The sequence below is a fragment of the Manis pentadactyla genome, chromosome 2 (assembly GCF_030020395.1).
Source record: "Manis pentadactyla isolate mManPen7 chromosome 2, mManPen7.hap1, whole genome shotgun sequence".
In the NCBI taxonomy this organism is placed as follows: Eukaryota; Metazoa; Chordata; class Mammalia; order Pholidota; family Manidae; genus Manis; species Manis pentadactyla.
In genome coordinates, this window is record NC_080020.1 from 182,052,215 (window position 1) to 182,077,930 (window position 25,716).

Here is a 25,716-nt window from a genome sequence, read left to right on the forward strand (position 1 = left end):
ATTCTTAGAGATCCTTTTTTCTCTCTGTGCCTCAACTTCTTTGTATTCCTTTTCCTTAATTTCTGTTCCATTTATTGTCTCCTCCACTGTATCTAATCTGCTTTTAATACCCTCCATTGTGTTCTTCAATGATTAGCTGGCTCTCCTTCCTAAATTTGTTCCTGAGTTCTTGAATATTTTTCTGTATCTCCATGAGCATGTTAATGTTTTTATTTTGAAATCTCTTTCAGAAAGATTCATGAGGTCGATTTCATTTGAATCTTTCTCAGTTGTATTCATAATTTTGCTTTGAACCAGTTTCCTTTGACTTTTTGTAATTTGTCTATGGTGCCCTCTAGTGTCCAGAAGTTCTACGTGTTGGTGCTTGTGGGGAGGGAAGAACTGTTTCCTGCTTCCCGGCTGCTATGCCTGTCTCCACTGCCAGAACCAGTGGGGCCGAACACACAAGTGTAAGCCCCTATGCTTTGTGTTTGTAGATGCTGTTGGTGGGGCTTCCCTCTGGCTGGCCTGACCCCAGGGCAGGGGTCCCAGTTTGTGAGCCTCAGCCAGGTGCAGGCTAACCGGGAGGAAGGCACAGCAGGCTGTGTATTACAGTGGGGTGTCTTGGAGCTGTGTAGCCAGCCAGGGGAATGGAGCGCCTAAAGATTGTTTAAGCTCCCAACCTGCTGGGCAGAGTGCACCTGGACAATTTTGTCTACCTCTCCTTTCTCCTGAGCAGTAAGCTCTGTGAAATCCTTGCCCCTTTAGCAGCCCTCTCACTGTTAGGAAGTCTCTCAGACTGCCCAGCCAGATCAGCCAGATATGAATCCCTGTTCTACAAGCAGCTGGAATCTCTGTCTCTCTAGGTATTCCGCCTGTCTTAGCTTTCCAAACCCTCTAAATCACCAGAGCACCATGCAGTATAGGTTAATGCTCCCAGAGCAGATCTCCAGGTCTAGGTGTTCAGCAGTCCCAGGCTTCCACTCCCTCCCTGCTCTGTTTCTCTTCCTCCCGCCAGTGAGCTGGGGTTGGGTAAGGGCTTGGGCCCTGCCGGGTCACAGCTTTGGTACATTACCCTGTTCCATGAGGTCTGGTCTTTTCTCCAGGTGTATGCAGTCTGGTGCAGCCTTCTTTCCTGTTGCTCTTTCAGGATTAGTTGTATTAATTATATTTTCATATTATATGTGGTTTTAGGAGGAAGTCTCTGTCTCACCTCTCATGCTGCCATCTTTAGTCGCTCTTCCTTATACTTTGCCTGAAGTGAGATAGTTCATGTTCCATCCTTCCTCAGAGGGCCTTGTCACTCTTTGGAATTGTTTCCCTCAATTCCCATGACCTCTGTTCTCTGATGGGTTCATGAGAAGTTAAGATTTTATTAATTTTTACAGGTTTTTCTTATGGTTAAGGTAGTATCCTGCAGCTTTCTAAATTTTAAACAGAGGCAGAATACAAAAGTTTTTAAACTAATGAATCACTTGATTAGAATTTTACTTTAGAAGGATTATTCAGAAAATGTATAGAATGGATTTGAGGTGATAGGGCATGTCCTCTATTCAGAATACTTTCACTTAATTTTTTTCCTTTGAATACTCCTCAGCCCAGATGTGCTGCTCAGGAAGCCGTCTCTGCTGTCATCTAAATGGCCTCTACATGTGTTCCTGTAGCATGCAGTGTCCACATTCTGGAACATAATCCAGCTTTTAGACAGTTAGATCCCCAAAGGGACTATCTGTGAGTCATCCTTGTGCACTCTAGCTGGAGTTTTATCTAACACATTCATTCATGTATACACGTATACATAAAAACACACATATGCATGTACTTTTACCCATGTATATATACAAGCACATACATGTACATACATACACACATCCAAGAACATATGCAGAGCTTACTGTGTGCCAGAAAGTTTTATTAAATGTTTGTTGAACTAATATCTGGACTCATTAAAATGTTTATGACATTTTTTAAGATGAGAAATACTGAAGGCTTTACATGGTTTTTCTCAACTGAGACAATTTCGTCTCCCAAAGGACACTCAGAAATGTTGGGAATTTTTGGTTGTCATATTAGGGAAGTGGGATGATACTGGCAACTTGTGAGTAGAGGCCAAGGATGCTGCTGAACATCCTAAAATATACAGGACAGCCCCCACAACAAGGAATTATGTAGCCCAAAAGGTCAATAGGGTAGAGGTTGAGAAACTCTGACCTGGAGTACTAACTAATGTGCTACATAATTTGGAAGTACATTTGATGGGACTTAGTCACTGATTCAATAGAAGTTAACAAGGAAAAGGAGAAATGAAACTGAGTTGGAGAGTTCAGTTATTTTCACTTTATAAAAATTAAGTACCCTAGAGGACCTCAAATCCTGTGTGAGCAGGAGGATTGTAATACCAGCAATACTAACTGTAACAGGTAAGAGGAGCAGGTTTGGGAAAGCTCATGGTAAATTCAGTTGTGGAATGGAATACCTAGGAAATGTGACTTAAACTAAGAGTGGCTCAGGACTAGAGCTTTATTAGAAATCAAAAGATTGAGTAAGATTGATAAGAGAGAAGAGGAGAAGATAAGGGGGATTAACATTGAAGAAGCTTTGCATTTAGGAGACAGGAGACAAAAGAAGAGGAAGGTTAGGAGAGGAGGAACCAGGAAAGCATGTGCTGCATGACGGTAATGCTTCAAGTGTGAGAGTGTGTCAAATAGTACAGAACAGTGAGGAAGGGGGACTAGAAAAGTTAATAAATTTGGAAGTTAACAGGTCTTTACTGATTTTTTTTTTTCCAGAGAAAAATTTCAGAAAATTGTTAATAGTAGGGGAAGGTGGTCTGGGTAAGTGACAAGAACCAGATTTTAAGGATTGAGAATACAGAAGTACAGTATCAAATTTAGGTGACTGAGGAAATGTAATGAGCATAGGATGAAAAGAATAGTACCTAGGAAAATCAGGGTTGTAGAAAGGTTTTGAGGAGTATGCTAGTTTCCTAGGACTGTCATAACCAATTCCCAATGACTGTGTCTTAAAACAAGAGATTCTGTCCTAGTGCTAGAGGCCAGAAGTCCTAACTCACAGTGTTGCCGCCTTGTGCCTTCTGAAGGCTCTAGTGAAGAATCTTTCCTACCTTTTTCTAGCCTCTACTCCTTGTTGTCAGTTGTTGACATTCCTTGGCTAATAGATGCATCACTCCGGACTCTGCTTCTGTCTTCATGTGACCATCTTCCCTCCATGTATCACTGTGTCTAAATTTCTCTCTTTCTTTTATAGACACCGGTCAGTGGATTTAGGGACCACTCTAATCCAGTTTGACCTCATGAGGTTCTACGTGCACATGAATTCTGGGGGTATACTATTCAACCCAGTATAGGGGGATAGTTAAGGGGATGTTACCATAAAATGATAGATAACACTTTGTACCCACTAGGATGGCTAAATAAAAAAGACAATAACAAGTATTGTGAGGATATGGAGAAATTGGAACCTTAATATACTGATGTGCGGGATTGTTAAATGGTGCAGCCACTCAACAAAACATTTTGGCATTTCTCACAATGTAAACATGGAGTTGCCATATGACGAAGTAATTCCACTTCTAGGTATATACCCAAGAGAATTGAGAACCTCCACGTGAATGTTCATAGCATTATTTATTCATAATAGCCAAAAAGTGGAAATAATCCAAATGTCTATCAATTGATCATTGGATAAACTATGGTGTTTTCCTATAATGGAATATCATGCAGCCATAAAAAGGGTGAAATACTGACAGATGCTAAAGCATGGATGAACCTTGAAAGCATTATGCTAAGTGAAAGAAGCCAGTCACAGAAAGCCACATATTGTATAATTCCATTTACAGAGATTGGTGGTTGCCAGGGTTAAGGGGAGAGGGAAATTAGTGGCAATGGTTGTATAACTATGAATTTACTAAAAAACCAGTTACTTGTATACTTTAAAAGGGTGAATTTTATGGTATGTGAATGAAATCTTAAAGTTGTTATTAATAAAAATGATAAGGGGATGTTTGATATGTTTTAGGCTGAAGAGAGACAAACCCTTAGGTGGTCGAAACTTGGCTTATCTTGTTTCAGTCTCATGGTGACTTATACCTGGTTCTGCTACTGCATTATCTTGGAACTTACCATTTTAACAAACTATATAAGATTAGTACATTTAAAATAAGATTATTTAGCCCAAATTTGTCTTATAAATGAAAGTGGTATATAATTTAAGCTGTGAATTCTAAAATGTGGGCCAAAGGCAATTACCTATATCATACCAGTATATTGTTCCAAATGTAAGAATAGTAAAATGAATTTACCTAAGTTTAAATTTTCAGTATAGATCATTGTTGAAAAAGTCTCCCTTTATCTTAGTCAAGGAAATATGATTACTATGTTGGCCTACCTAAAATAATAATAATAATTCTACTAGAGTTATATTGATTTCAGATATGATCAAGTTGACACACTCTTAAAATCATGTTTAAAAAATTTAATATAATTTGGAGGATCTACTTTAATGATTCCTTACTGTATTTTGAGCCAGATGAGTAGCTAACATTTCCTAAGTCTTTGTATCAGCACTGTTTCCTGTTCTTTTGAGCCATCTTTTTAAATCTTCACAGCAAGCCCTTTGAGATACAGAGAAATGAAGTAACTTGCCCAGTATCACAAAGCTGAGACTTGGAAGAGCTGGGATTTGAACCCAAGCAGTCCTTAAGAAGGGAGCAGCCTATTCTTAGCCACTAAGTTAGGCTGTCTCTCTCAGAGTAGATCAGGATATTTAGTGAAAAGTTCCTGAGATTTGTGTTGTAAGTAGCACAGATCGCAGTTGATGAGTAAGCTTCAACTGTGTCAGAGTTAGACATGTAGGGATTGAAAGTATATGTCTTACGGAATAGTGGGAACAATATGCAATCCAGAGGACACAAACATGATTCTCATTTTTTCCCCCTGCCAGTATGAGGTGAAAGCTCCTGTTCCTTCTGCCTGTTTCAGGAATATTTGCAAGCAAATGGCAAAAATGCATGAAGCTATATTTGATCTTCTTCCAGAAGAACAAACACAAGTGAGTAGTAATTCCTAAAACTGCTTTATACATAACATGCGCATGCAGAATTGGAGTGTTTTATATAACTTTGGCACAATTTTTAGTTTGTAGTCCAATAAGATTGTTACTATTTTTACCAGTTGTTGTATTGACTTGTGAAATGGATAAAAATTGCTTACTTCAAAGTTCCTTTTGCTTTGACAGGCCAGAGCAATAATACTTTGCTATATGGGTAGCACTTCTAAAAAGCACATTTTCCAGTTATCTGTTGAGTATCAGAGATCCCAGATGCTACTTACATCATTTATTACATTAATTTGAGTATAAATGCCAATTAGAGTTGGCATTTATCAACAAATAGTAAAATGTGTTACTGTGATTATAATACCATGGGATAGGGGAGGTATTAGTGATGAATTTAATAATGAGATGACACATAAAGTAACTCTATCAATAATATACCTTATCATTTATATTTGTTAGATCTATAAGTGATCTATAGTGGGTACAAACGAGGGGAAATTGCAGAATGGGTAGTCTTTGGCACCTCTCACCTTTGAAACATCCACTGTCCTTACTGTCATCCTTTACAAAAATATTGTGATGGAGTTCTTCTCACTCTGCAGGGACACTCTTGTCTCCCTCTCCCCCATTTACCTCATTTCCCTCTCCTGGTACTTGAAAGGTTCCAGTATTCCTTTTTCCCCAGTCTTTTTTAACCCACCTTAGCTTGTTCCTTCTATACCAGGTGGTCTCATTCAAGCCTAGTTGTAGAATGATAGATACAGTGTTATAAATGCAGTCCTAGTTGTATGGCTAATGAATTTCACTTTGGGATTTCTTCTACTCAAGTTTGTTATTTCAGTTTGCCTCTAATTGGTTTAGTGCATGGAAATGGTATCTGGCAGCAGAGAGTAGCTTTATTAGTGTCTCTCCCATGCCCTCTCAGACTTCCATGCTGTATTAGCTATTACCATTTTTATTCATGCTTCCCTAGGAATCATCCTGATCTCATGAATAAATACCATCCAGCTCTTTTGGGGCTCACTGAGAACTGAGGGGAACTGTAAGATACGGAGCACCCACTAGGGTCTCTTTCTTCTTCCTCATTTTTTCCTAGCCAAACCATCCTTGTCATTCCCCATGTAAGATCCCCTATCTCTGACTTTCTGACCTTCTGGATTTGCCATCTGAGTTTCAATTCTAGAGCAAGTGTTAGCCAGGTTATGGAGCTGGACATACAGGTACTACATGTCTTTTTATCTGCATCATAAATTAAAGGGAACTCTGTCAAAGCTGGGTAAATGACAAATTTTATGTCAGTATTGCCACTTTAATACCAGTAATTCCAAAAAACTTTTCCATAGATGACCTTGTATATTTTTTTCTTTTACAGAAAGTTATTCTATAAGTCATTTCCATAGATTGATTGTATATAATGTCAAGTTAGGTATTTCCCAAAGAAGTATTGGGCTATTGCCCAATTTTTACCAGTTTAGAAGGGTGAAGTAATTTTTACCAGTTTAGAAGGGTGAAGGTATCTCTGCCTCTACCATTGTAATTATTTTTTGTTTTTCTTAGCTGTCAAGTTCCTAGATAATATATTGCAGAATTCTCCACTTATTTTTATTCTTTTTACTTGTCATGGTTGATCCTACTTACATACCCCAGAGGACTTTTAAAGGTCAGAAAAGCAGTGATAAGTCAGGTCACTAGAAGTACTACTGAAAAGGGGAAAAAGAGCTTTCATCCAAGGAGAAAAGTATGATGAAATAGCAATTAAATACTTTCAGAGGAGTATTTTATAAATATATGCCAAATAAAAGATTTTTAGAAACTATTTTCTGCAGATAGTATTGATTTGATAATCGGTAATTCAGATACTTATGCTTCTGTTTCAGTAGAGCTTTAAGAAACTTCATTTTGGTTTTTTTCCCAGATATTATTTTTAAGAATTAATGCAAGTTACAAACTCCACTTGAAAAAGCAGTTATCTCACTTAAATGTGATAAATGATGGAGGACCTCAAAATGGGTATGTTTTCAATATATTTTTGCCATATACTCCCATATTGAACTTTTTTTCTTATTAAAGTGTTAATGTACAACCTTATGTTGGTTTCAAATGTACATCACAGTGGTTCAGCAGTTCCCTTGATCAGCTTATGTTGTGATTGTGAATTATTGTGCCCCTTTCTTCCTCTCCCCTTTCCCCGCTGTACCTGTCCCAACCCCTTCCTCTTGTTAACCACTAGTCACTTCTCAGTGTCTGAGTCTGCTGCTATTTTATTCCTTCTGTTTTGCTTTGTTTTTATACTCCACAAGTAAGTTAAATCATGTGGTATTTGTCTTTCTCTGCCTGGCCTATTTCACTGAGCATAGTACCCTCTAGATCTATCCATGTTGTTGAAGTATTTCTTTTCTTTTTGTGGCTGAATAATAATCCATTGTGTATATGTACCACATCTCCTTTATCCAGTCATCTACTGATGGACACTTAGGTTGCTTCCGTATCTTGGCTATTGCAAATAGTGCTGTGGTAAACATAGGAGTGCATGTATCTTTTTGAATCAGGGATTTTGTTTTCTTTGGGTAAATTCCTAGGAGTGAAATTACTGGGTCAAATGGTATTTCTATTTTGTTTTTTTGAGGAACCTCAATACTGCTTTCCAGAGCAGTTGCATCAATTACATGCCTGATTGGTTTTAATCATTCTGCTGTCCTTTTCTACTATCATCGTGCTGGGTTCCCAAAATGGTAAAATCAGCCTTTGCCTTTTTTTCCTGTGGAGATGATATATATCTGTGTCTGTCTGTCTCCATGAAGACAGTGTATTTTTGAGGCATTATGGCACCTCCTTAGGTTATGCAGTAGTCTTTCCCTACCTAGATAATACTCAAAGCCCTACTTAGTCCCTGTATAACCATGAGAAAGCACTATGCCTTATTTATAAAATGAGAGGGATTAAAGCTGCCTTAATTCCTTTACAGGATTACAAAAAATGTATATATGTACATATTTTATTATAAGCTGTTGAACAAATTGAATGTATTATTGGTGAAATACTCTATAATGGAAATAATAGTGTGTAAGTATATAAGGGAAAACACAGGCTTTAGAATCATAAAACAAGTGTTAACTTCTGCCACTTACTGTGTAGCTTTGGGCACATCACTCTCTGAGCCTTCTTAGATTTTGAAGATAGGAATGAAAAAGCAATGTAGATAAAGATATGGGGGAAGATTATACAAAATGCCAAGTAGTTTACATGTAGTTACACCTTAATATGATTTCCTTAGTGTGTTACTTGTTCCATGGATTTTTAGGAATATTTTATTATTCCATTAAAGGAGTTTCAGGTATAAAATTCAAATTTATAGGAGCAAATGAAAAAATAAATTTGAGTCAGAAGTTGGCCCTGCCCTTAAAAAAAGTAATGTACTGAATTGATTTTGGAAGAAAAAAAGAAGAAGAAATCCTGTACCTATTAAGCAGTTACTCCCTATTCCTCTTCCTCCCAACCCTGTATTTTTTTAATGTGATTTTTTATATTTTTAAAGAAGACATATTGATAAGTTTGTATTCCTGCCACTTAGAATCAGTCAATATTAACATTTCTCATTTTCACCTGAAAAAGTTTACAATGTTAAAAAAAATGGCATTCAAAATGGAAGCTGAAGTGATCCCCTTAACCATCTCCAGTCCCATTCTTTCCCCCAACCCTTAGGCAATATTTCTAATAAATGGTCTATATCCTTTAAGTCCTCATTTATTATCACTGTATCTAAAAAACTATATATATAGTAGTTTTATAAATTCAGTTTACTTATGGTATATTGTATATAGCTGCTTTTTTCTGTTTATGTTGATAGAAAGAAACTGTCCAATTTTTGACTGCTCTATTTTTCCACATGAATTAACCATGGTTAAGGTATCTTTTTCCCCCAGTAGGACATTACTTTTTTCCATTACAATAGTGCCACAATGAAGATCTTTATACATGTCGAATGGTATGACCATTCTTTAGGGTATAATACAAGTAGATAAGAGCACATGTATATATTTCCACTCTACTAGGTGTTGCATGAATACCATTTCTCCACATCTTGCCAACATTTTGTTAGATTTTTAAATTATTGTCAGTCTAGTGGGAGACAATTATATCTTGCTTTGATTTGCATTTCCTGTCATCATTTCACATACTTATTAGTCATTCAGGTGTTCTCATCTGTGACTTTACCTATTTATATTCTTTACCCTTTTTTCTCCTGGGTACTATTATCTTTTTCTTGTTGATTTTCGATTTTTGTGTATGCTCTCAAACTAATCCTTTGTTGGTTATATTTGTTGTGAATTATCTACTTTTATGTTATCAAAACTTTTCAACTTTGATGTAAAACATATACACTTTCTTGTATGGTCTGTAAATAGTTGTGTTGATTAAACACAACGATATTTTTCAATGCAGATTTATGTTAATTTGGTAGTTTTAAGGTTTTGCTTTTATGAGCCATTGCTGTCAGTTTCAGTATACTTAGCATATTATCACAAGTAGTATAATTTTAATTCTTTTTATAGATTTTCAAGTACTATAATGTTTCAAATGAAAAATGTGGTCCTTAACTATATTCTGCCACATGATAAAAGGTGAAATATTAACTACATAAGTCCAAAGGTATTTATTTAGACTGTAGTACAAATACTAAGGGGGTGTATACCACTTCTGACCCCATATATGTGTGTGTATATTGTTATAGCCCAGCAATCTAGAACGTACATGTTCATTAAAATATTGATGCCGGATTTCTTTTTTATTCATTATCATTTTATATCCAGTAGTAGTTTATAGATGAGTTCCAGCCTTCACTTAACTTCTTAGGGTGGCACTCAGAAAACCTTGTCTTTTCCTTGATTGTATTGATTATATACATGTAAACTCCAGTGACAACTGATCAGAAAACCATTTTAGTTTAACCTGTTATTTTTCTCTATTTTTATTTCATTCTGTTTTAAGATAAATATATTTTACAGGCAGAATTATGAAACTCAGTCCAGCCTGCACTGGCTTATTCCATTTATTGCTGAATAGCACCAAATGTTTTATTTTATCAGGAATCCTGCTAAGAGAAATATGTTAATATTTGGTCCCTAGAAATCTGAACTACAACTAGGATAGGACTTTGTAAGCATTGCTACTTTAATATCTAAATTCAGTAAACATTTTCTCTCCATTGTTTAGGTTGGTCACAGCAGATGTAGCTTTTTACACTGGAAATCTTCAAGCCTTAAAAGGCCTTAAAGATTTGGACCTAAATATGTCCGAGATCTGGGAACAGAAGAGGTGATGGCATACTGGAAAACTGGGTAGTTCAACTGACCATGGGATGTGTATATTTATAAAGAAAATACAGATGCCTGTGATTCATGAACTGGACCTGAACCCAAAGTGAACTGGGATAGGAGAAGGGGAAAAGGAAAGTATCAGTGTTGGGAAACTGGGATTCAGTGGGATCTACAAGGAATGCCACTGTTGTGCTTCCTTCAGTGAGGAGTAACTGATCAGGTGTCTATAACATTTTTCATTTTCTCTGGAAACAGACTCAGGTTTCTTTGGACCAAATCCAAAAGAACACATAGCTGTAACACAGCTGTAGTTGACTAGAATGCTCTGTATACTTTATATTAAAAAATGCTTTGCATTTCTTCCAGTGCAATGAGATTCATATGGTGTCCCACCTTATTTAATGATGGTACAATTTAAAATATTAAAATCTTAGTCAACCTCTGTAGAAAGTTTTCTCTATGAAAGTAAAGCTGTTTGAAAAATTATTTTTTTACAGATCTTTCTATAAAAAATAAACATCTTTTGATTGCTTAGATTTAGGAATTCAATTTTTATTTTAGTGATATCAAGTCTTTCAGCCTTTGTATGTTGCATATTTAATCTTTCTATCACCACTATGTATATCAACTGGGTAAGGCCTTCCAGACTTGTCTCAATACCTGAAAGACTGATCACAAGTAATTAAAGATACTAGCATTTATTTATGCAACTAATTTAAATACTTTTCAAAAGGTATACGAAAGGCTACAGTTTATTAATAGGGGTATTTTTATTAAAATACCTAAGAAGGATTGGGGTTTTTTTCTTTTCCTTTTTAGCAGAGGTAAGAATACATTTTCTTATATTCTGCCTACTTATGAGTTATCATTTTAACATTTAGATAAAAATAATCCAAGGGGCCATATGTCAAGTTATTTTAGATGTGTATATGAACAAAGACCAGGGAGAAATAGAACTTTTAAAATATAGGCTGCTGTGTTTGGGCCAGAAATACAAGGTAATAAGTTACTCAAAGACTTTTATAATACCTACCTTCAAAGTCAGAATCAGCAGCACTGGACAAATGAAAGTGCTTGTGCCTCACGTCACACCAGGAATCTTGCCTAACCAACCCTGTCAGAGTGCCTAACCTTGTGGTGATTATGTACAATGAAATAGTCTTATTTTGTGCTCTTCCATTTCCTAAAAGGAAAGCCTGTTTTCTTTCTCCTTTATCATTACAGAGGTTTGTCATTGGTTCTTAAAATGTCTGTCTAAAATAAAGCTGTAAAAAAATTACCAGACTTTAAAAGGCAACTTTTTTTTTAATAGTATACAGTAAACTTTAAATTATAAGCAGCCTCCTCAAAAACAAGTAAGGAAGAATTGGAAAAATAATCCTTAAAAGACAGAAATTAATCTACCAGCAGACCTTATCTGAAAGGTTATTCACGAACATTTTTCAGTGATAAGTAGGGTTCAAGAAGTGAAGCTTCAAGGAAAGGGAACTTCTTATAAAGTTATATCCCCACCCCACTGTACTAGAAAACAAGTATGTGAAAGTAATGCCTTGCATCTACCCACCCCACCCCTTCAGCTAGAAAAAGAAACATCACTTTGTTGCCATAAATGGAGTTTCTGTGGAGAGAGCATGGCACACACCCCAACTAGATAAAAGGTGGTAAATACCTTCAGGTATATTCCTACAGAAAAAATTATGTAGTTACATACAAATGCAAAAACTGGATTTGTTAGGTAATTGGCTAGCAAGTACTTAAAAATTCCAAAAGCAAATCTTCAACTGATGTAGTAATTGTTTAGCAAGTGTAAATGATTTTTCACCATTTCATAAAATTAGCATTGGAAAATATAAGTGTACACATCTATGTGTTGCTTCAGAGCTTTATTTTTGAAATCAGTTCAAAGTGACCATTGTTGAGGCCTCCATTAAAAGCTTTTCCAGCAGAGCAGCCCCAGTTCTGAGATTAAACAGTATTGCACTTTAAGATGAACTACCTTTCAGGATTCTCTTCAAAGAAGAAAAGTATTGCTTCCATCGGTGCTTTTCTTAAACTAAAAGCTTACTGCAGAAAACGGCTTTAAAAATTAACACTGCAGAGTACAGTAACATAGTAAGGTACCTGCCTATTTTAGAATCCTAAAGAACACATTTCACTGTAAGAAACTGTTTAGCCCATGATTAGTATAAAGTGTACATAGTATTTTTCATTTCAGTGGTCCAAGATACGAAGGTTCCCAGATACAATCTTGTTCTCTAATACTGCTCCAGGTGGGATGTCAATCCGGTCACCATGATTTGCAATGATGATAACTGTTCCCTAAGTAACAGAAAAACAAAAAGCAAGAGTGTACTTTCAGCTGCAGCTGAAATGCAATTGATTTTCTTACAGTTGATCAGGTTTAGGTAGAACTCCATTTTCAATGGAATAATTGTATTTATAAATAATATTAGAAATGAAAAACACCATATTAAGGAGAACTGTAATGTGTCCTTCTGTAACCATCTTGGCAGTAGTTAGTGCTATACTCCTTACCTCCTACCAGAGGTGGGATGAGGACTGGTAAGTGTCCCAGAGCCACGGCATAAACTTTTCTAAGAATACTCAGAAGGCCACCAGCATTATCTACCTTCATTAAGTAAACTAAAAGGTGCTTGATTTATATGTACATGTAGCTTTGGGGTTCTTCTTTTAAACAGTTTACTGATAACATTTTTCATGTCTTGAGACTCTTTAGATGAGCCAGTATCAGCAATGAAGTTCTATATATGTGTGTGTGTGTCTTTTTCTTTTTTCAAGATCTTCATTTAAATAGCCTTACTGGGAAGAAAACATGAAATCTAGGTATGGAATTTTAAAAACTAAGTAGGAAAAAGCTGTTCTGAGGTTTAATATGTATAACCATAGCCCTTCCTATTTCTTATGCTAGCCTGGAATGATACTTACAAAAGTACCCAAGTACTACAGTAATGTGAACAAATAATACTGATGGCAACAGATTAACAGGAATAGATATACTCAATATAAATGAAGTCCTTTTTTCTACTTTTATTCAGATTCAAAGTCATCTTTAGTGAGCTAATGTTAATTTGACATTGATTCTATTTTTAAAGATTGTCATACTTCAATAAAATAGTATCACTTCAGTTCAATTATTTAATAATATTTGCTCTCCATCTGAATGCTACGGTTCACAAAATTCCCATGTATTGCAATTATAATTATATTTTAAATACTGTATATCTATGGAAGACAGTGTTAACACAAAATACTGTGGTAGGCTATTTTATTTTTTAATTGTATCTGTATCTTATAAACATCTGGTGTAGACTAAGAAGTATTCCTCAAAGACAAATTCAGAACTCATCATAACACCATACCTTTAATGAAACATTCTTGCCAAATGTCACATCTCCTGAAACTGTGAGGTGATCCAATTCAAGCATATCTGGTATACTTTCAAATCTCCTTAGATAATCCTGAACCTGAAAGAAAAATAGAATCATATATGTCTTTTTTAAGAGATGCTTTTTTAAAAAGCAGGGATTAAATTAACAAGATTGTTTAACTGAACTGTAAAAACATGCTGTTTATGGCCAAGCTCAGGCCCCTTACGGGTCTTAGGCAGTTACTATATGATAGATCCTGTGGAGAGACCAGGAGATACAACACTGTCCCTACAATCAAGCAACTTGTAATAGAGCTCAGCAGATCAGACATTTAAAAATAGATGAAAAGTTAACCAACATACTAAGAGCTGTTTAAGTGGTGTGGATAATCTGGAGTGAGTCAGAAAAAAGATCATCATGGTTTGAAGCAAGACAGACTGGAGGTGGGCTTTAAGGGATGGGTAGGATTCAGAAGAAATGGAATGTATTTCAGGAAGAACACAAATTATCAATGTAAGTGATCACTATCTTTGCCTGTTATTTTCTTAGATTTTATAGGCATTTGAAATTGTCCTGTATGGCCTTGTTTCCTATTCTGCTGAGAAAAATGGTGGTAATCAGAAAACTTCCACTAGGTTCTACCACCATGAGCCACCTGCCCCCTGCCCCACTACTTTGTTCCTCCTAGTCCTGGGGTTGTACTGTTTCTACTCCAGCTTAAGGCCAACCCTTCTTATGGCCTTTTCAAGGATACTGTCCAGACATCTTCTCCCTCTTCAATGTCTTTTTCCTCAGTTGCATCAATTCTCACCAGTGTTAGGAACATTCTATAAATTAGCCCATCTTTAAGAAACAAAACTCACATCTTACCCTTTCTCTTTGTGGCTCTCTTTTACTGTTTTTCTTTAAGGCAAAACTCTTGAATAAGTTGTCCACATTCATATCTTTATTTCTCTTACTCTCTTTTAAATCCATTCTAGTCAAGTTCCAAAACCTCTATACTGATAAATCTAATGGTGAATTCTCATCTTACTTGAGTTAGTAACAGCACTCAACACAGATGATCACTCCCTCTTTCTTCAAACATACTCTTCATTTGCCTTTCAGGATGCACACATTCATGGTTTTCCACCCAGTTTCTCATCTACAACTCTTCAGTCACCTTTGCTACTTCCTCTACCTCATCCCCATCCTCTAAGCCTTGGGTACCTCAGGGCACAGTTTTTGGATTTCCACCCTTGGCTCTAGGTGTTCCTTATCTCATGGCTTTAAATATCAGCTATAAACTGAGAACTCTCAAGTGTACCTGTATCTTCAATATCTCTTCTGAGGTCCAGACTTACACATTCAGCTTCCCATCTGAAGGTCTAGTAAGTACAGTTCCAGAGTTTAACTCCCCATTCTACTCACTCTAAACCTACTCTACCCAAGCCTTCCCCCATCTCAGTAAATGGCAATTCCATGCTTCCAGCTGTACCGACCAAAATCTTGGAATTATCCATCCTTACTCTTTTTTTCCCCTCTTACCCACTCATCTAGATCAATGGCAAATCTGTGAGTACAACTTTGAAAGTATCTCAGAATGTTGGCATTTTTCACCATTTCCACTGCTATGACCCTAATCCAAGCCACTGTATTCTCTTGCCAGGATTCCTGCAACAACTTATTCCCTGGTCTCCCTGATTCCACCCTTGCTCACCAAATCAGTCACTTCACCCCTCAGCTCACACCTCTCCAATGGTTTCTCATCCACCAGAAAAAAAAAAAAAAGCCACACTCCAAATATTCAGTTACAAGGCTCTTCATAACCTGGTCTGTTCCCTCTCTGACCAACTATCCCCTCAAACTTCACTCCACTCTAGCCATATCCCTAAACTAATATCCCTAAAACTGATTCTTCCTCAGAGCAACAAACCATTGCACCCCCAGCCCCTAGTAGATTGGGGCAGCTAAAGTTCTTACCTCCTGCAGGGTATGGAAGAGGCTACAAAGAGTGGGAGGGAAGTAAAGGAGGGTGAGGCTAGGCAGAAAATGGTTAGCAATCCTGTCTTGGTATGTGGGGAGATGGGGGGTCATTGTATCACCAAGGTTTTTCCCAGCCCAACCAAGATGATGAAAGAGGCACCAAAAAATAGGGAGACTCCTAATATGCCTGATGCTATCCCAGGGAGTCTAGCCCAGTTTCAGGACCCACAATCATCCCCTGTCAGATTATAAGGCAGTTCACAACTCCACAGCAGGTGGGACTCAACCACAATCAGGACTGGAACAGACTTGGAGGGCAGAGTGGACTACAGGCGGACTACAGCCCAGCCACAAAAGCTCACCCTTGTGACTTCATTAACCTCACGCAACATTTTACGTAACTAACTTCCTGGATTCCCCCTATCACGTGAGGGTGGGGTTTTACTATTCTTGCTAGCCCCTGCCCAGAATGCTTTCACTGAACCCTGATATCTGCATGGCACACTCACTCTTATTTCTCAGTCCACCTCTGGCCAAGCAATGTAAAATTATCTTCTCTCCCCAACCCTCCCACACATTTCCTATTCCTGCTTTATTTTCTCCACAGCATTATACGTTTGATTTATTTGCTTATTACCACATCCCTACCCAACTAGAATATCCCTGAAGGTCAGGATTTTAGACTTTAATTTATTGCTCAGTATTTAGCCCCTAGAATACTGCCCAGCACATTTCAGGGGCTCAATAAATATTTGTTAAACTATAATTAACATTTCCCATTGATGAAAGCAGTATTGGTCTTAGCAGAAATGTAAGAAATATAAATTGTCCCAAAATATAAACATGCTTTTCTACTTTTCAGGTTTCAAAAATGAGTTACATCTTTATCTTCTATGTTCAAGTCCCTTTAAAAGACATCAGAGATGGAGGAATGTAACCAGGTTAGCAGCAGAGACTGCAGTTAAGACTCAATTCACATGTATATCGTATCTCTGTAAATACACATTTAAGAAATACAAATCCACATGTATTATCATGTCTTTACAATAATTACATACCTTTGTAAAAGAACTGCCTAATTTAACCAAGGGCACAGTAGGAAATTCCCGCTTCTCACTCATTGTCAAAGATCCTGCATTAAGGCTATAGAGATTTGACATCACAAGCAGAAGATCTGATGTGGTCTTGACAGGCAGAAAACGGCTCCTAGGAACATTAATACCTAGAGAGTTCTCAAAACTTTTAATGGCAGCCCCTACTGCAGTTTCTAACTGAATGACATTCAGGCCTCCATCCAAAGTCTGTAAGATAAGGGGTGGTGGGGGAGAAACAGGTGTTAGCAACTTAGTTCCATGTAGGCTAGTTAGGAGAACTGATATTTATCAAGCACCTGCCATAGGCCAGATGCTTATGTGTATCTTTTTCCAGTGTCCTAACTTCTGTTCCACTTTATGATAATGAACCAAAGGTTCAGAAAACTAATAGGCCAAGAGGCCTGTAAGTATTAGAGCAACAGGATAATGGAGATATAGGTTCTCTCCTTTAAGGCCCAGTGCTCTTGCCAGTACCACAGCCCAGGGTGAAGTAAAGGCACTGTGGCTTGGCTGAGTAAAGGGATGGGTGTAGACTCTGAGAGACAGGGCTTGAAACTGGAGAGACTGACTAGGCAGAAACGAGTGATCAATGGAACAGACAGGCCAGAGGCAGTGGCAGTGGGTCTTCGTGTAGCCTACTGTGATCTTGGAAACCAGGGAGCCCAGTGGGCTGCAACTTTGGCTTACCTTTGGATTCACAATGATTTCCATGTCAATAGCATTCCGCTCTTGCAGTCTTTTAACTGCTGCAAGAGAGATCCACAAGTTGTTTGTGTTAAATATTTTGAATTTTGATACAGACTTGAACTCATCAACATGTGCTTTTGGCACTTGAGCAATTTCCACCAATCTCAATTTGCCTTCATACTGAGTGAGTGTCCCACCCTAGAAAGGCAGAGAAGAGTGAGTGAATGCCTCATTTCTCCCAATCATGACCACACCACACTATTTATAGTCTAAGAATGTTATTGAAAAACTTGATGATAAAATCCCCCAGAAATGAGATTTCCATGGTTGTCCTGCGGTTTTGTTACGAGTTGCAATTCTCTGCTTTTCCAGAATAAACCCATTTTTGGTGGGGAAAAAAAAAAAAAAACCCTAGAAATGAAAAGCATTGGCACTGATTCAATCTGTGATACAAAGCAACATATGTATGAAGACAAAATCAATGAAAATAATTCAGGATGTCAGTCATTTTATATTGTATTCCCACCCACTTGTCCATAATAAAAGCACTGGTTGCATATCAGTCTTTACTTTCTGTGGTCTGCTATAGGAACAGTCATTCCTCTATTCCCAAACCACCGTCCACTAACAAACAACTCAGACCCTTGCTGATGGGACTCTAGGATTAGGAAAGAAAAAGGAAGACAGAGGTACAGGAGGATGTGAAATGACCCAAGTGGCCTCATCTTAGAGGTTCTTATAAGCAGGAAGCCATCGTAGTGTGGGAAGAAGGGAAAATTCACTCGTGTGGGGAACATTTCCAGGAGACAGTGAACCCAACCCAGGGACTGATCACTTCAGTACGCCCACTTCTGCTCTGCGTGTGCAAGTCAGTAAGACCCTGTGTACATGCCATCAAAGGCCAAGTGTCAGCACCACTAAACAAGAATAGTTAAAAAAAACAAATTTTTGCTTTGTGCTAAACAATTTTTTTTCAGCTACAGAGATCTTACAGTGATAAAGCAAAAAAAAAAAAAAAAAAAAATATATATATATATATATATATAGAAATAGAGTAGAAATTTTCATTTAAGAAACAATGAAATAAAGCACCAACATTTGAAAACCTTGAAAGAAGAATATTAAGGTTTGAACAAATATCAAAGTATTTTCATATGTTTCAGATTTATCCCATAAATATATGTGGAACTGTTTTCAGTTAAAATTGCCCATATGGATTATTCAAAAAATAAAGATAACATTATTAAATCTGGATTTATATACACACTGTTCTGTCAGACAAACTTAGGAGATGCCACAGTACACACTACTCACTCTGTGGCATACAGTGCTATTACTGATGCATAAATATGTGCTGCTTAACATACAAACGTTCCAATACAAAAAAGAGTTTGAACTACACAGCCTATGGTAAATCCAGGTTGTAAATGTAAATTACAGGTTGCTGTCTCTTATTTACCTTTACATCTGCACGTGTTTTGTCTGTGACTTCCATGACAAATTCACAGGGTTTTCCATTGGGTGGGTTCATTAGATGATTAAGAATATAAAGATCCACTGTAGCACCCAGATTATCTATGTTAGACACAAAAATATACTCTTTGCCTTCTCCTATAAAGGTATCAAGCAAACCAGAGTTGTAGAAACTGGCGTAAATATCACCATGACCTGGAGGGTACCAAGCTTCTGTGTTTTCCCCTGAGTACGATACATCCTTTGCTACAGGCAGTAAAGATTCTTTATTAATCCTTGGGTACCTTAAAAAACAAAAAAAGTTCCTTTTCAATATCAACTCTGAAGAACATTCCAGACCTTCAATTAAAACATGCACTCAAAGTTAAGTAAAAACTTCCCTCCCTTTCAGTCTATCAATAATAAATAATAACCATAGGTGAATCTGTTTATCCAATTCATTTGTCCAAAAATCAGTTTCTAAGAGTAATACTTGCTGCTTTAAAGAAAAAAAGTTCCCCATGGTCATGGAGATATGGGAGATAAATCATTTTTATGATAATGTATTTTATGTCTCCAAGAAGAGAGAGATACTAAGTAAATTTTCTCAAACATATGTGGCTGTGGGATTATTCTTTTCCCTGAAAACCTATTTGGGAAAAGCTGTCCATTCTTATAAACAGACACACTTGGGGTGGTGCTCTCTGTTTCCCAGAAATACAGCAGCTTAGTGCTCAGGGATCCCTGTTTCCTACCACTGGTGAGAATATGTGGAGGGGCTGGCAACAGGAAAAGGGCAACAGAGCAGCTAGTACAGTTAGCAGATGAAAGACCAGCCACAAAATGGGGGCAGAGCACCTGTGACGTAAGAAAGTATCCATAGAAAAACAGGTAAAAAAAAAATTGCGGTACACCTTTAGAAGTGTCCCTTCTATACAAGGTCATATAGACCTGTATCCTTTCTTAAATGGAAGCCTTATTTCCCTAGTTACCTGAGCTTTATCACAGTTCTTCACTGAATTCCTGTGTACTTACTCTCTCTTCCCCCAAGTAGATGATTTTCTCCAGAATTTATTAAATTTACCCCAAGCCTATTCAGGATGTTGAAGAAATTCCTTCCCATGGGAAAGAAGGTTATCAATAATGCAGATACAGAAGTTTCATAGATCCAGCTGGAGCCCAAATGTGCCCTCAGAAAGCAAAGATGTAAAGCTGTCCTTCAAACATTGAAGGACATGGAAAGAATCTCAACAAGATTCTCTTAATTGGGAGTTACAGAACCAAAGAGTGATTATAACAATCCCTGTTAACAAATGTTCAGCCTTTAAAGGCATCAAACACTTAGAAACATTAGTCTTTGGCACATGCATATCTTAAGGCTGCTCTGTTCAAGCAAGACAAAGTCCTTCCCTGGAGTAACACCTCCCAGAATTAATTTTTTTACTCCTTGTACCTGCTTTGATTAAAAGTGTAGATTTTCACACGACAATGATTGTACTTCTGTAGTATTTTTTTTGTATCCTCATCCGTGTTAAAAGAGTTCATCAGAACAAGAGGAACATCTGTATTGTAGGTTTTGTTCAAATGCTAGGGGGGAAAATGACAATCAGATTACCCAGATTGTTCTTTTGCTCAAAGTATAAAATTAACTCTTAATGGTTATATAGTATTGGTTATAGTATCCAAATAATCTATATGTAGTCCAAAATACAGATTTTTTATAATAACTACTTAGTATAAGCCAGACATTTTGCTAAGCAATTCACCACATACTAGCTCATTAAATCACAACCCTATGAGACAGAAGCTGTTGTCTGCATTTTTCTGATGACTACACTGAGGCCCACGGAGGTGGCAGGTCAATGGCAGAGCTAGGACACCCTTCTCCCCCAGTCCCTGCAGTGTGACCTTGGAGCATGTGCCCAGGCAGTACCCCGTAGCCTTATGGGGTGCTGACAAGCATTTACTGTGTCCAGGGCACCATGGAGATCAAAGTACAAATGCTACAATCACATGGATCCCTATTCTCAGGATTAATGTCAAGAACTGTGTTATCTTACCCCAACTGAAATCTTCTTAATCTCTAGGAAGAGCTAAGAGGCAACACAGTGTAGGATAAAAACAAGTTCTTAGAAGTCAGACTGTCCTATGTTCAAAGTTTGATTCTGCACTTAACTAGCAGGGAGCCTTAGGCAGGTAAACAACCTGTCTGTGCCTTGGCTTTCTCATCTGTAAAATGCGGACAATAACAGTACTTAGAGTTGTTGAGAGGAACTAATGAGTCAATTTATGTAAAGAGCTCAGACTAATACTTGGTGTACAGTAAGTACCCAATACATGTTGGCCAATGCTACTGGGGCTGCCAGCACTGTATTAGACAGTAGGGATAAAGAGATGAAAAGGTTAGGGCCACTGCACCCGGAGAGCTTAAGGCCCGTGCTTACTGACTTTATCATAGAGAGAAGCCAAGAAGAGCTTGTAGCATCTATAGCATCCACCCAGATATGTGAAATTCACCCCAACCTCCCAAAAGGGGTTAGTTAATAAAGCCAGATCATCCCAGCTGTGATGAAGGCTGCCACTAGAAAAAATGACAGTGGGGGAGAGGATGGGGGAGAGAAGATCAAGGGAGAATCCAAGTAGACCCAGAGATTTCAACCACCACAAATGCTATTTAAAGATCTAAAGCTTTTACAACACCATAAGGATATGCCCCTTAGGAACACCCAACCATTTATATATTAATAGAGATTAAAGATAGCAAGCTCCTTGACTGTCTCAATCCACATCTGTTATTTTGTAAGGTAACATTTATAATAACCTAAAAACAATTTTAGTAGCTCATGAGAAAGGCTAAATGTTACTCACTTCAATTTGCTGAACCGTCAGATCCAAAAAGGTATTCTCATTCCTCACACCGATCAGACTTTTGGGGCCTTTGCAGCCCATGCTGGTACCCAGACCACCATTGAGTTTCACTACCACCAGCTTGTTCAGCACAGAAGATACATTATCAGGTAAGCCCCTGGCCTTTATTTTTTCATATGGTTGAATCTGAAATTTAAAAAAAATTATAGAAGTAATTAAAATAGCTTTCTGAGAGGTTAAATCAATCCTAGGTTTATTTCCATGTTTTCTTAAAGAGTTTTGCTTTTTCTCTGTATAAAGTTTCAATTGCGTTTCCTTTAATGTCATGGGTCCTTCTGGTTCAAAATCAAGTACTTATTGGCAACTTCCCTTGCACACAGTAGTTCAGTGGTTCATGTATACTACAAAGGGGTACATGAGGAAGTTACAGTCTGCAAATATTTGTGTGGCTGGTGAAAACATCTAAGTCTCTTGGACTACCTTCAAAAACCCAGTATTCCCAGTTTGCATCAGTATAGCAAATGGGATACACAAAATTCATCAAGTCTGTAAATATTTCTGGAGCATTAGGGATCTACTTCAATTCTGGAGAAGTACGTATATGACGACACTTTATTCCTTCTTCCAAAGGAGGCAAAAACCAAAACGAAAACATTCTTTGTTCTCCTCCATTCAGTTGTCAGTTTGCCCTCCTGAGGTGGCATGGGGTTTTTGTCATACTTCTAGGTATGTACAAGCATAGAATTTAGCTTTTAGATATCACTGTATAAAAGATTGTGTTGGACAATTCACTGTTCTCATTGTACATACAAATGACCCAGTAGGGACGGAGATGGCCAGATTTGGGACCTGAGGGGATCCCAACTCCATCTCCTCCCTACACCTTCATCTAATCCTGTGAGCAAAGCCTTAGTTTTCAACTTCTCCCTCCCAGGAAATGAACAGTGACACACTGGAAGCCCAATTCTTCTGTTCACAGAGAGGTACAGCAAGTCTAAACATCTTACAGTGAGAATGAAAGCTTTTCAAGAGTATATTGTATTTTCTATCCATTTTTTTTGCTATCTTTCTTTAATGGAATAGGTCATCAATTGGGCCCTTCAGTCACAACATGGTGTAAGAGAGATGACATTTGAAGGGACAGAAAAAAATAAAACCATATAGTAAGTGCTCAGCGGACACTGAGTTGTTTTTATTTGTTCTGCTGCCTGTAGGTGTGTGTCTGTCTGTCTGTAACTGGGAAAGAAGCTCATTACACTCCAGTGATGAGGCTGTGGAGGCAAAAATCCCTTTATACTTGGTAAGATAAACATATATACGTGTCATATGTAGATTCCTGACCACACAAATTCTGTTAACAACTCTTTCCAGAAAAACTAGTCTAGTGTGTGACTCTTACCTCCTTTACCCTGTAAGACACTATATTAACTGCCATGCAGAAGAATATACTTTTTGCTTGATGTAAATACTGAGGAACATGAAGCATTCTTCCCCAAGACTTTCCACTAGTATTACTCCAGTTGTCACTCATCCTGAACAATTTCCTAATGTGGTAGGATTGCAGATCTTCCAAGTAAGGGCAGCTAAGTAGTTTTCAGCAGTCATTCATATTCAAAAGAAGGGCTGGTGACAAACAAAGACCAGAGAAGGGGACAGCCTGTGGGCACCATGGGCCTCCATGGGGAGGGCCTACATAAAAGGATACTGACCAGCAAGGAAGGAGGACAAGGTAGACAGGAAAGAACACAGACCACGCTGGCAGCGCCTGGTCCGACCAAGGATGATGCCATGGGTGATAACAACCTGGATGCCCAACACACACACATGAAGTGACCAACATTCCTTGAAGTATGTTTTAACTTTGACTCCACTGCCACGAACTTTATTTGTTCAGCATTTCAAAGAAACTGGTAACACTGCTTGAAAGAAAAAGTCTAATTTAAGTGCCACACTAGCAGAAAAGAAAGAGTAGATGACAGAGCTGGAAACTGGTCACCCTGATATAATGTGGTAGCTTATAATCCTTTAACAGTCCAGCTACTGAAGTCAACCAGTCAGCAATGGAAATCCCACCACGATTCAATGGCTTCAAGTAGCTTATTAAGTTAGAACTTCTTGAGTGCATATTTACTCAAGAGAGTTAGCAAATGGGACCAAGCTAGTTACTTTCCAGTGATCTTTTAAAAGCCAAGAATTTCCATTTAGCAGTTACTTTTGACTTCCTAGAAAAGAATAGAACATTTACAGAGGTCTCACAAGAGTGAGAATAATCAATTTACCTAGTCCATGCATTCATTTTAGGTAACATTAGTTCAAAAATGCTTTTATCTATTTAATGCTTCCTTGGATATACTTTAAAAAAAATAGACTACATAAAAACAAATTTTTTCTACATATGGTGACACAGGCCTATGTTTTCCAATTTCAGCTAAAAATCTTTCGTTGTTAAAACACCATACATATGAAACTAGAAAATATACACAGGCAGTTGAAAGAATAACCTAAATAAAAAAGAGCAGAGCCGTACCTTAGAAGCCTCAGGAGTATGTCCCTGGTCACATTCCTCTTCTACCCCTGGTGGTAACCACCATCTTGACTTTACTCAACAGTTATACCACCTATGTATGGTAATATTTTACTTAATTTTATTTGTCTCTTAACCTTTCAGTAAACTGAATCATATACTATAGAGTATCCTCTTATGATCTGCTTCTTTAATTCAATGTTATGTTAAAGAATAATTCACATTAATGCATGTAGCTATAATACATATTTGCTTTTCACTGCCACACAGTACTTATTCAACTTCACTGCCATATAATATTTATTATTCACAGATGAGATGATTTTATATATAGAAACTCCAAAGACCCTACAAATAAATTATTAGAATAATAGCGACACTGAAGATACATGGTCAACATTAAAAAAACAAACTGCTTTTGGAACCTTTGGGCACTCTTGGGAATGTAAACGGTGTGGTAGTTGTTCAGGAAAACAGTATGGTGGTTCCTAAAGAAAAAAGATAGAATTACCATATAATCCAGCAATTCTACTTCTGGGTATTGACCCCAAAGAACTGAAAGCAGAGTCTCAGATACTTGTGCCCTTAAATGTCTATCAACAAATGAACTGGATAAAACAAAACATGGTATTTCCATACAGTGGAATGTTATTCAGCCTTAAAAAGGAAGGAAATCCTGGCACATGCTACAACATGGATGAATCTTGAGGACATTATGTCACATGAACTAAGCCAGTCACAGAAGACAAATAAATACTTGCATGATTCTACTTACATTAAGTATCTATAGTACTCAGATTCAGAGACAAAGTAGCTGACAGAGCTAGGGAGAAGAAGAAATAGGGGTTTAAAGGTATAGTTTTCATTTTGTAAGATCAAAGAGTTCTGGAGATTAGCTGCACAACAATATGAATACACAACATAGCTGACTTACATGCTTAAAAATGTTTAGATGGTAAAAAAAAGATCAAACTTCTATATAAAGAATAAGAACAATAAATTAAAAAGGTATCTTAAAATACCATTGAAATAGCATATAGCAAATATCTAGGGATAAATCCAAGTAAAGATATTTAAGAATTCTGCAGAATTCTACTGAATACTATGAAACATTTTTGAGAAAAAGTAGAAGACTTAAATTCAGAGATACATTTAATTTATCATGTTTATAAATTAGAGGACTTACTAATACAGAAATCTATCAGTTCTCTCAAATTGATCAATTCAATCCTAACCGAAATCACAAAAAGAGTTTTTCTGTGGAAACTGACAAGTCAATTTAAAGTGTATGAAAATGCAAAGGGCCAAGAAGAGTCAAGACACTCTCAATGAAAACTAGTAAGTTGGGAGAACCAGGTTTACGA

General features: G+C 37.3%; 2 protein-coding genes across 8 annotated transcripts in view; one reads left to right on the plus strand and one right to left on the minus strand.

Moving 5' to 3' along the window:
• The window catches only part of VPS54 (VPS54 subunit of GARP complex), a 134,739-nt gene extending 123,830 nt beyond the window's left edge, over window positions 1–10,909 (plus strand). For all 4 annotated transcript variants that reach the window (XM_057497147.1, XM_036890430.2, XM_057497146.1 and 1 more), the window contains 3 exons: window positions 4,942–5,049; window positions 6,971–7,065; window positions 10,270–10,909. In XM_057497147.1, coding sequence (XP_057353130.1) covers window positions 4,942–5,049; window positions 6,971–7,065; window positions 10,270–10,375 — 309 coding nt within the window. In that variant the 3' untranslated portion in view covers window positions 10,376–10,909. The remainder of the gene's footprint in view (window positions 1–4,941; window positions 5,050–6,970; window positions 7,066–10,269) is intronic.
• A 1,332-nt stretch (window positions 10,910–12,241) lies between these two features.
• Window positions 12,242–25,716, minus strand: part of UGP2 (UDP-glucose pyrophosphorylase 2) — a 55,976-nt gene continuing 42,501 nt past the window's right edge. For all 4 annotated transcript variants that reach the window (XM_036890453.2, XM_036890451.2, XM_036890450.2 and 1 more), the window contains exons 4-10: window positions 21,829–22,014; window positions 20,414–20,547; window positions 18,968–19,265; window positions 17,509–17,706; window positions 16,786–17,028; window positions 13,754–13,858; window positions 12,242–12,692 (exon numbers count right to left, since the gene is read on the minus strand). In XM_036890453.2, coding sequence (XP_036746348.2) covers window positions 12,585–12,692; window positions 13,754–13,858; window positions 16,786–17,028; window positions 17,509–17,706; window positions 18,968–19,265; window positions 20,414–20,547; window positions 21,829–22,014 — 1,272 coding nt within the window. In that variant the 3' untranslated portion in view covers window positions 12,242–12,584. The remainder of the gene's footprint in view (window positions 12,693–13,753; window positions 13,859–16,785; window positions 17,029–17,508; window positions 17,707–18,967; window positions 19,266–20,413; window positions 20,548–21,828; window positions 22,015–25,716) is intronic.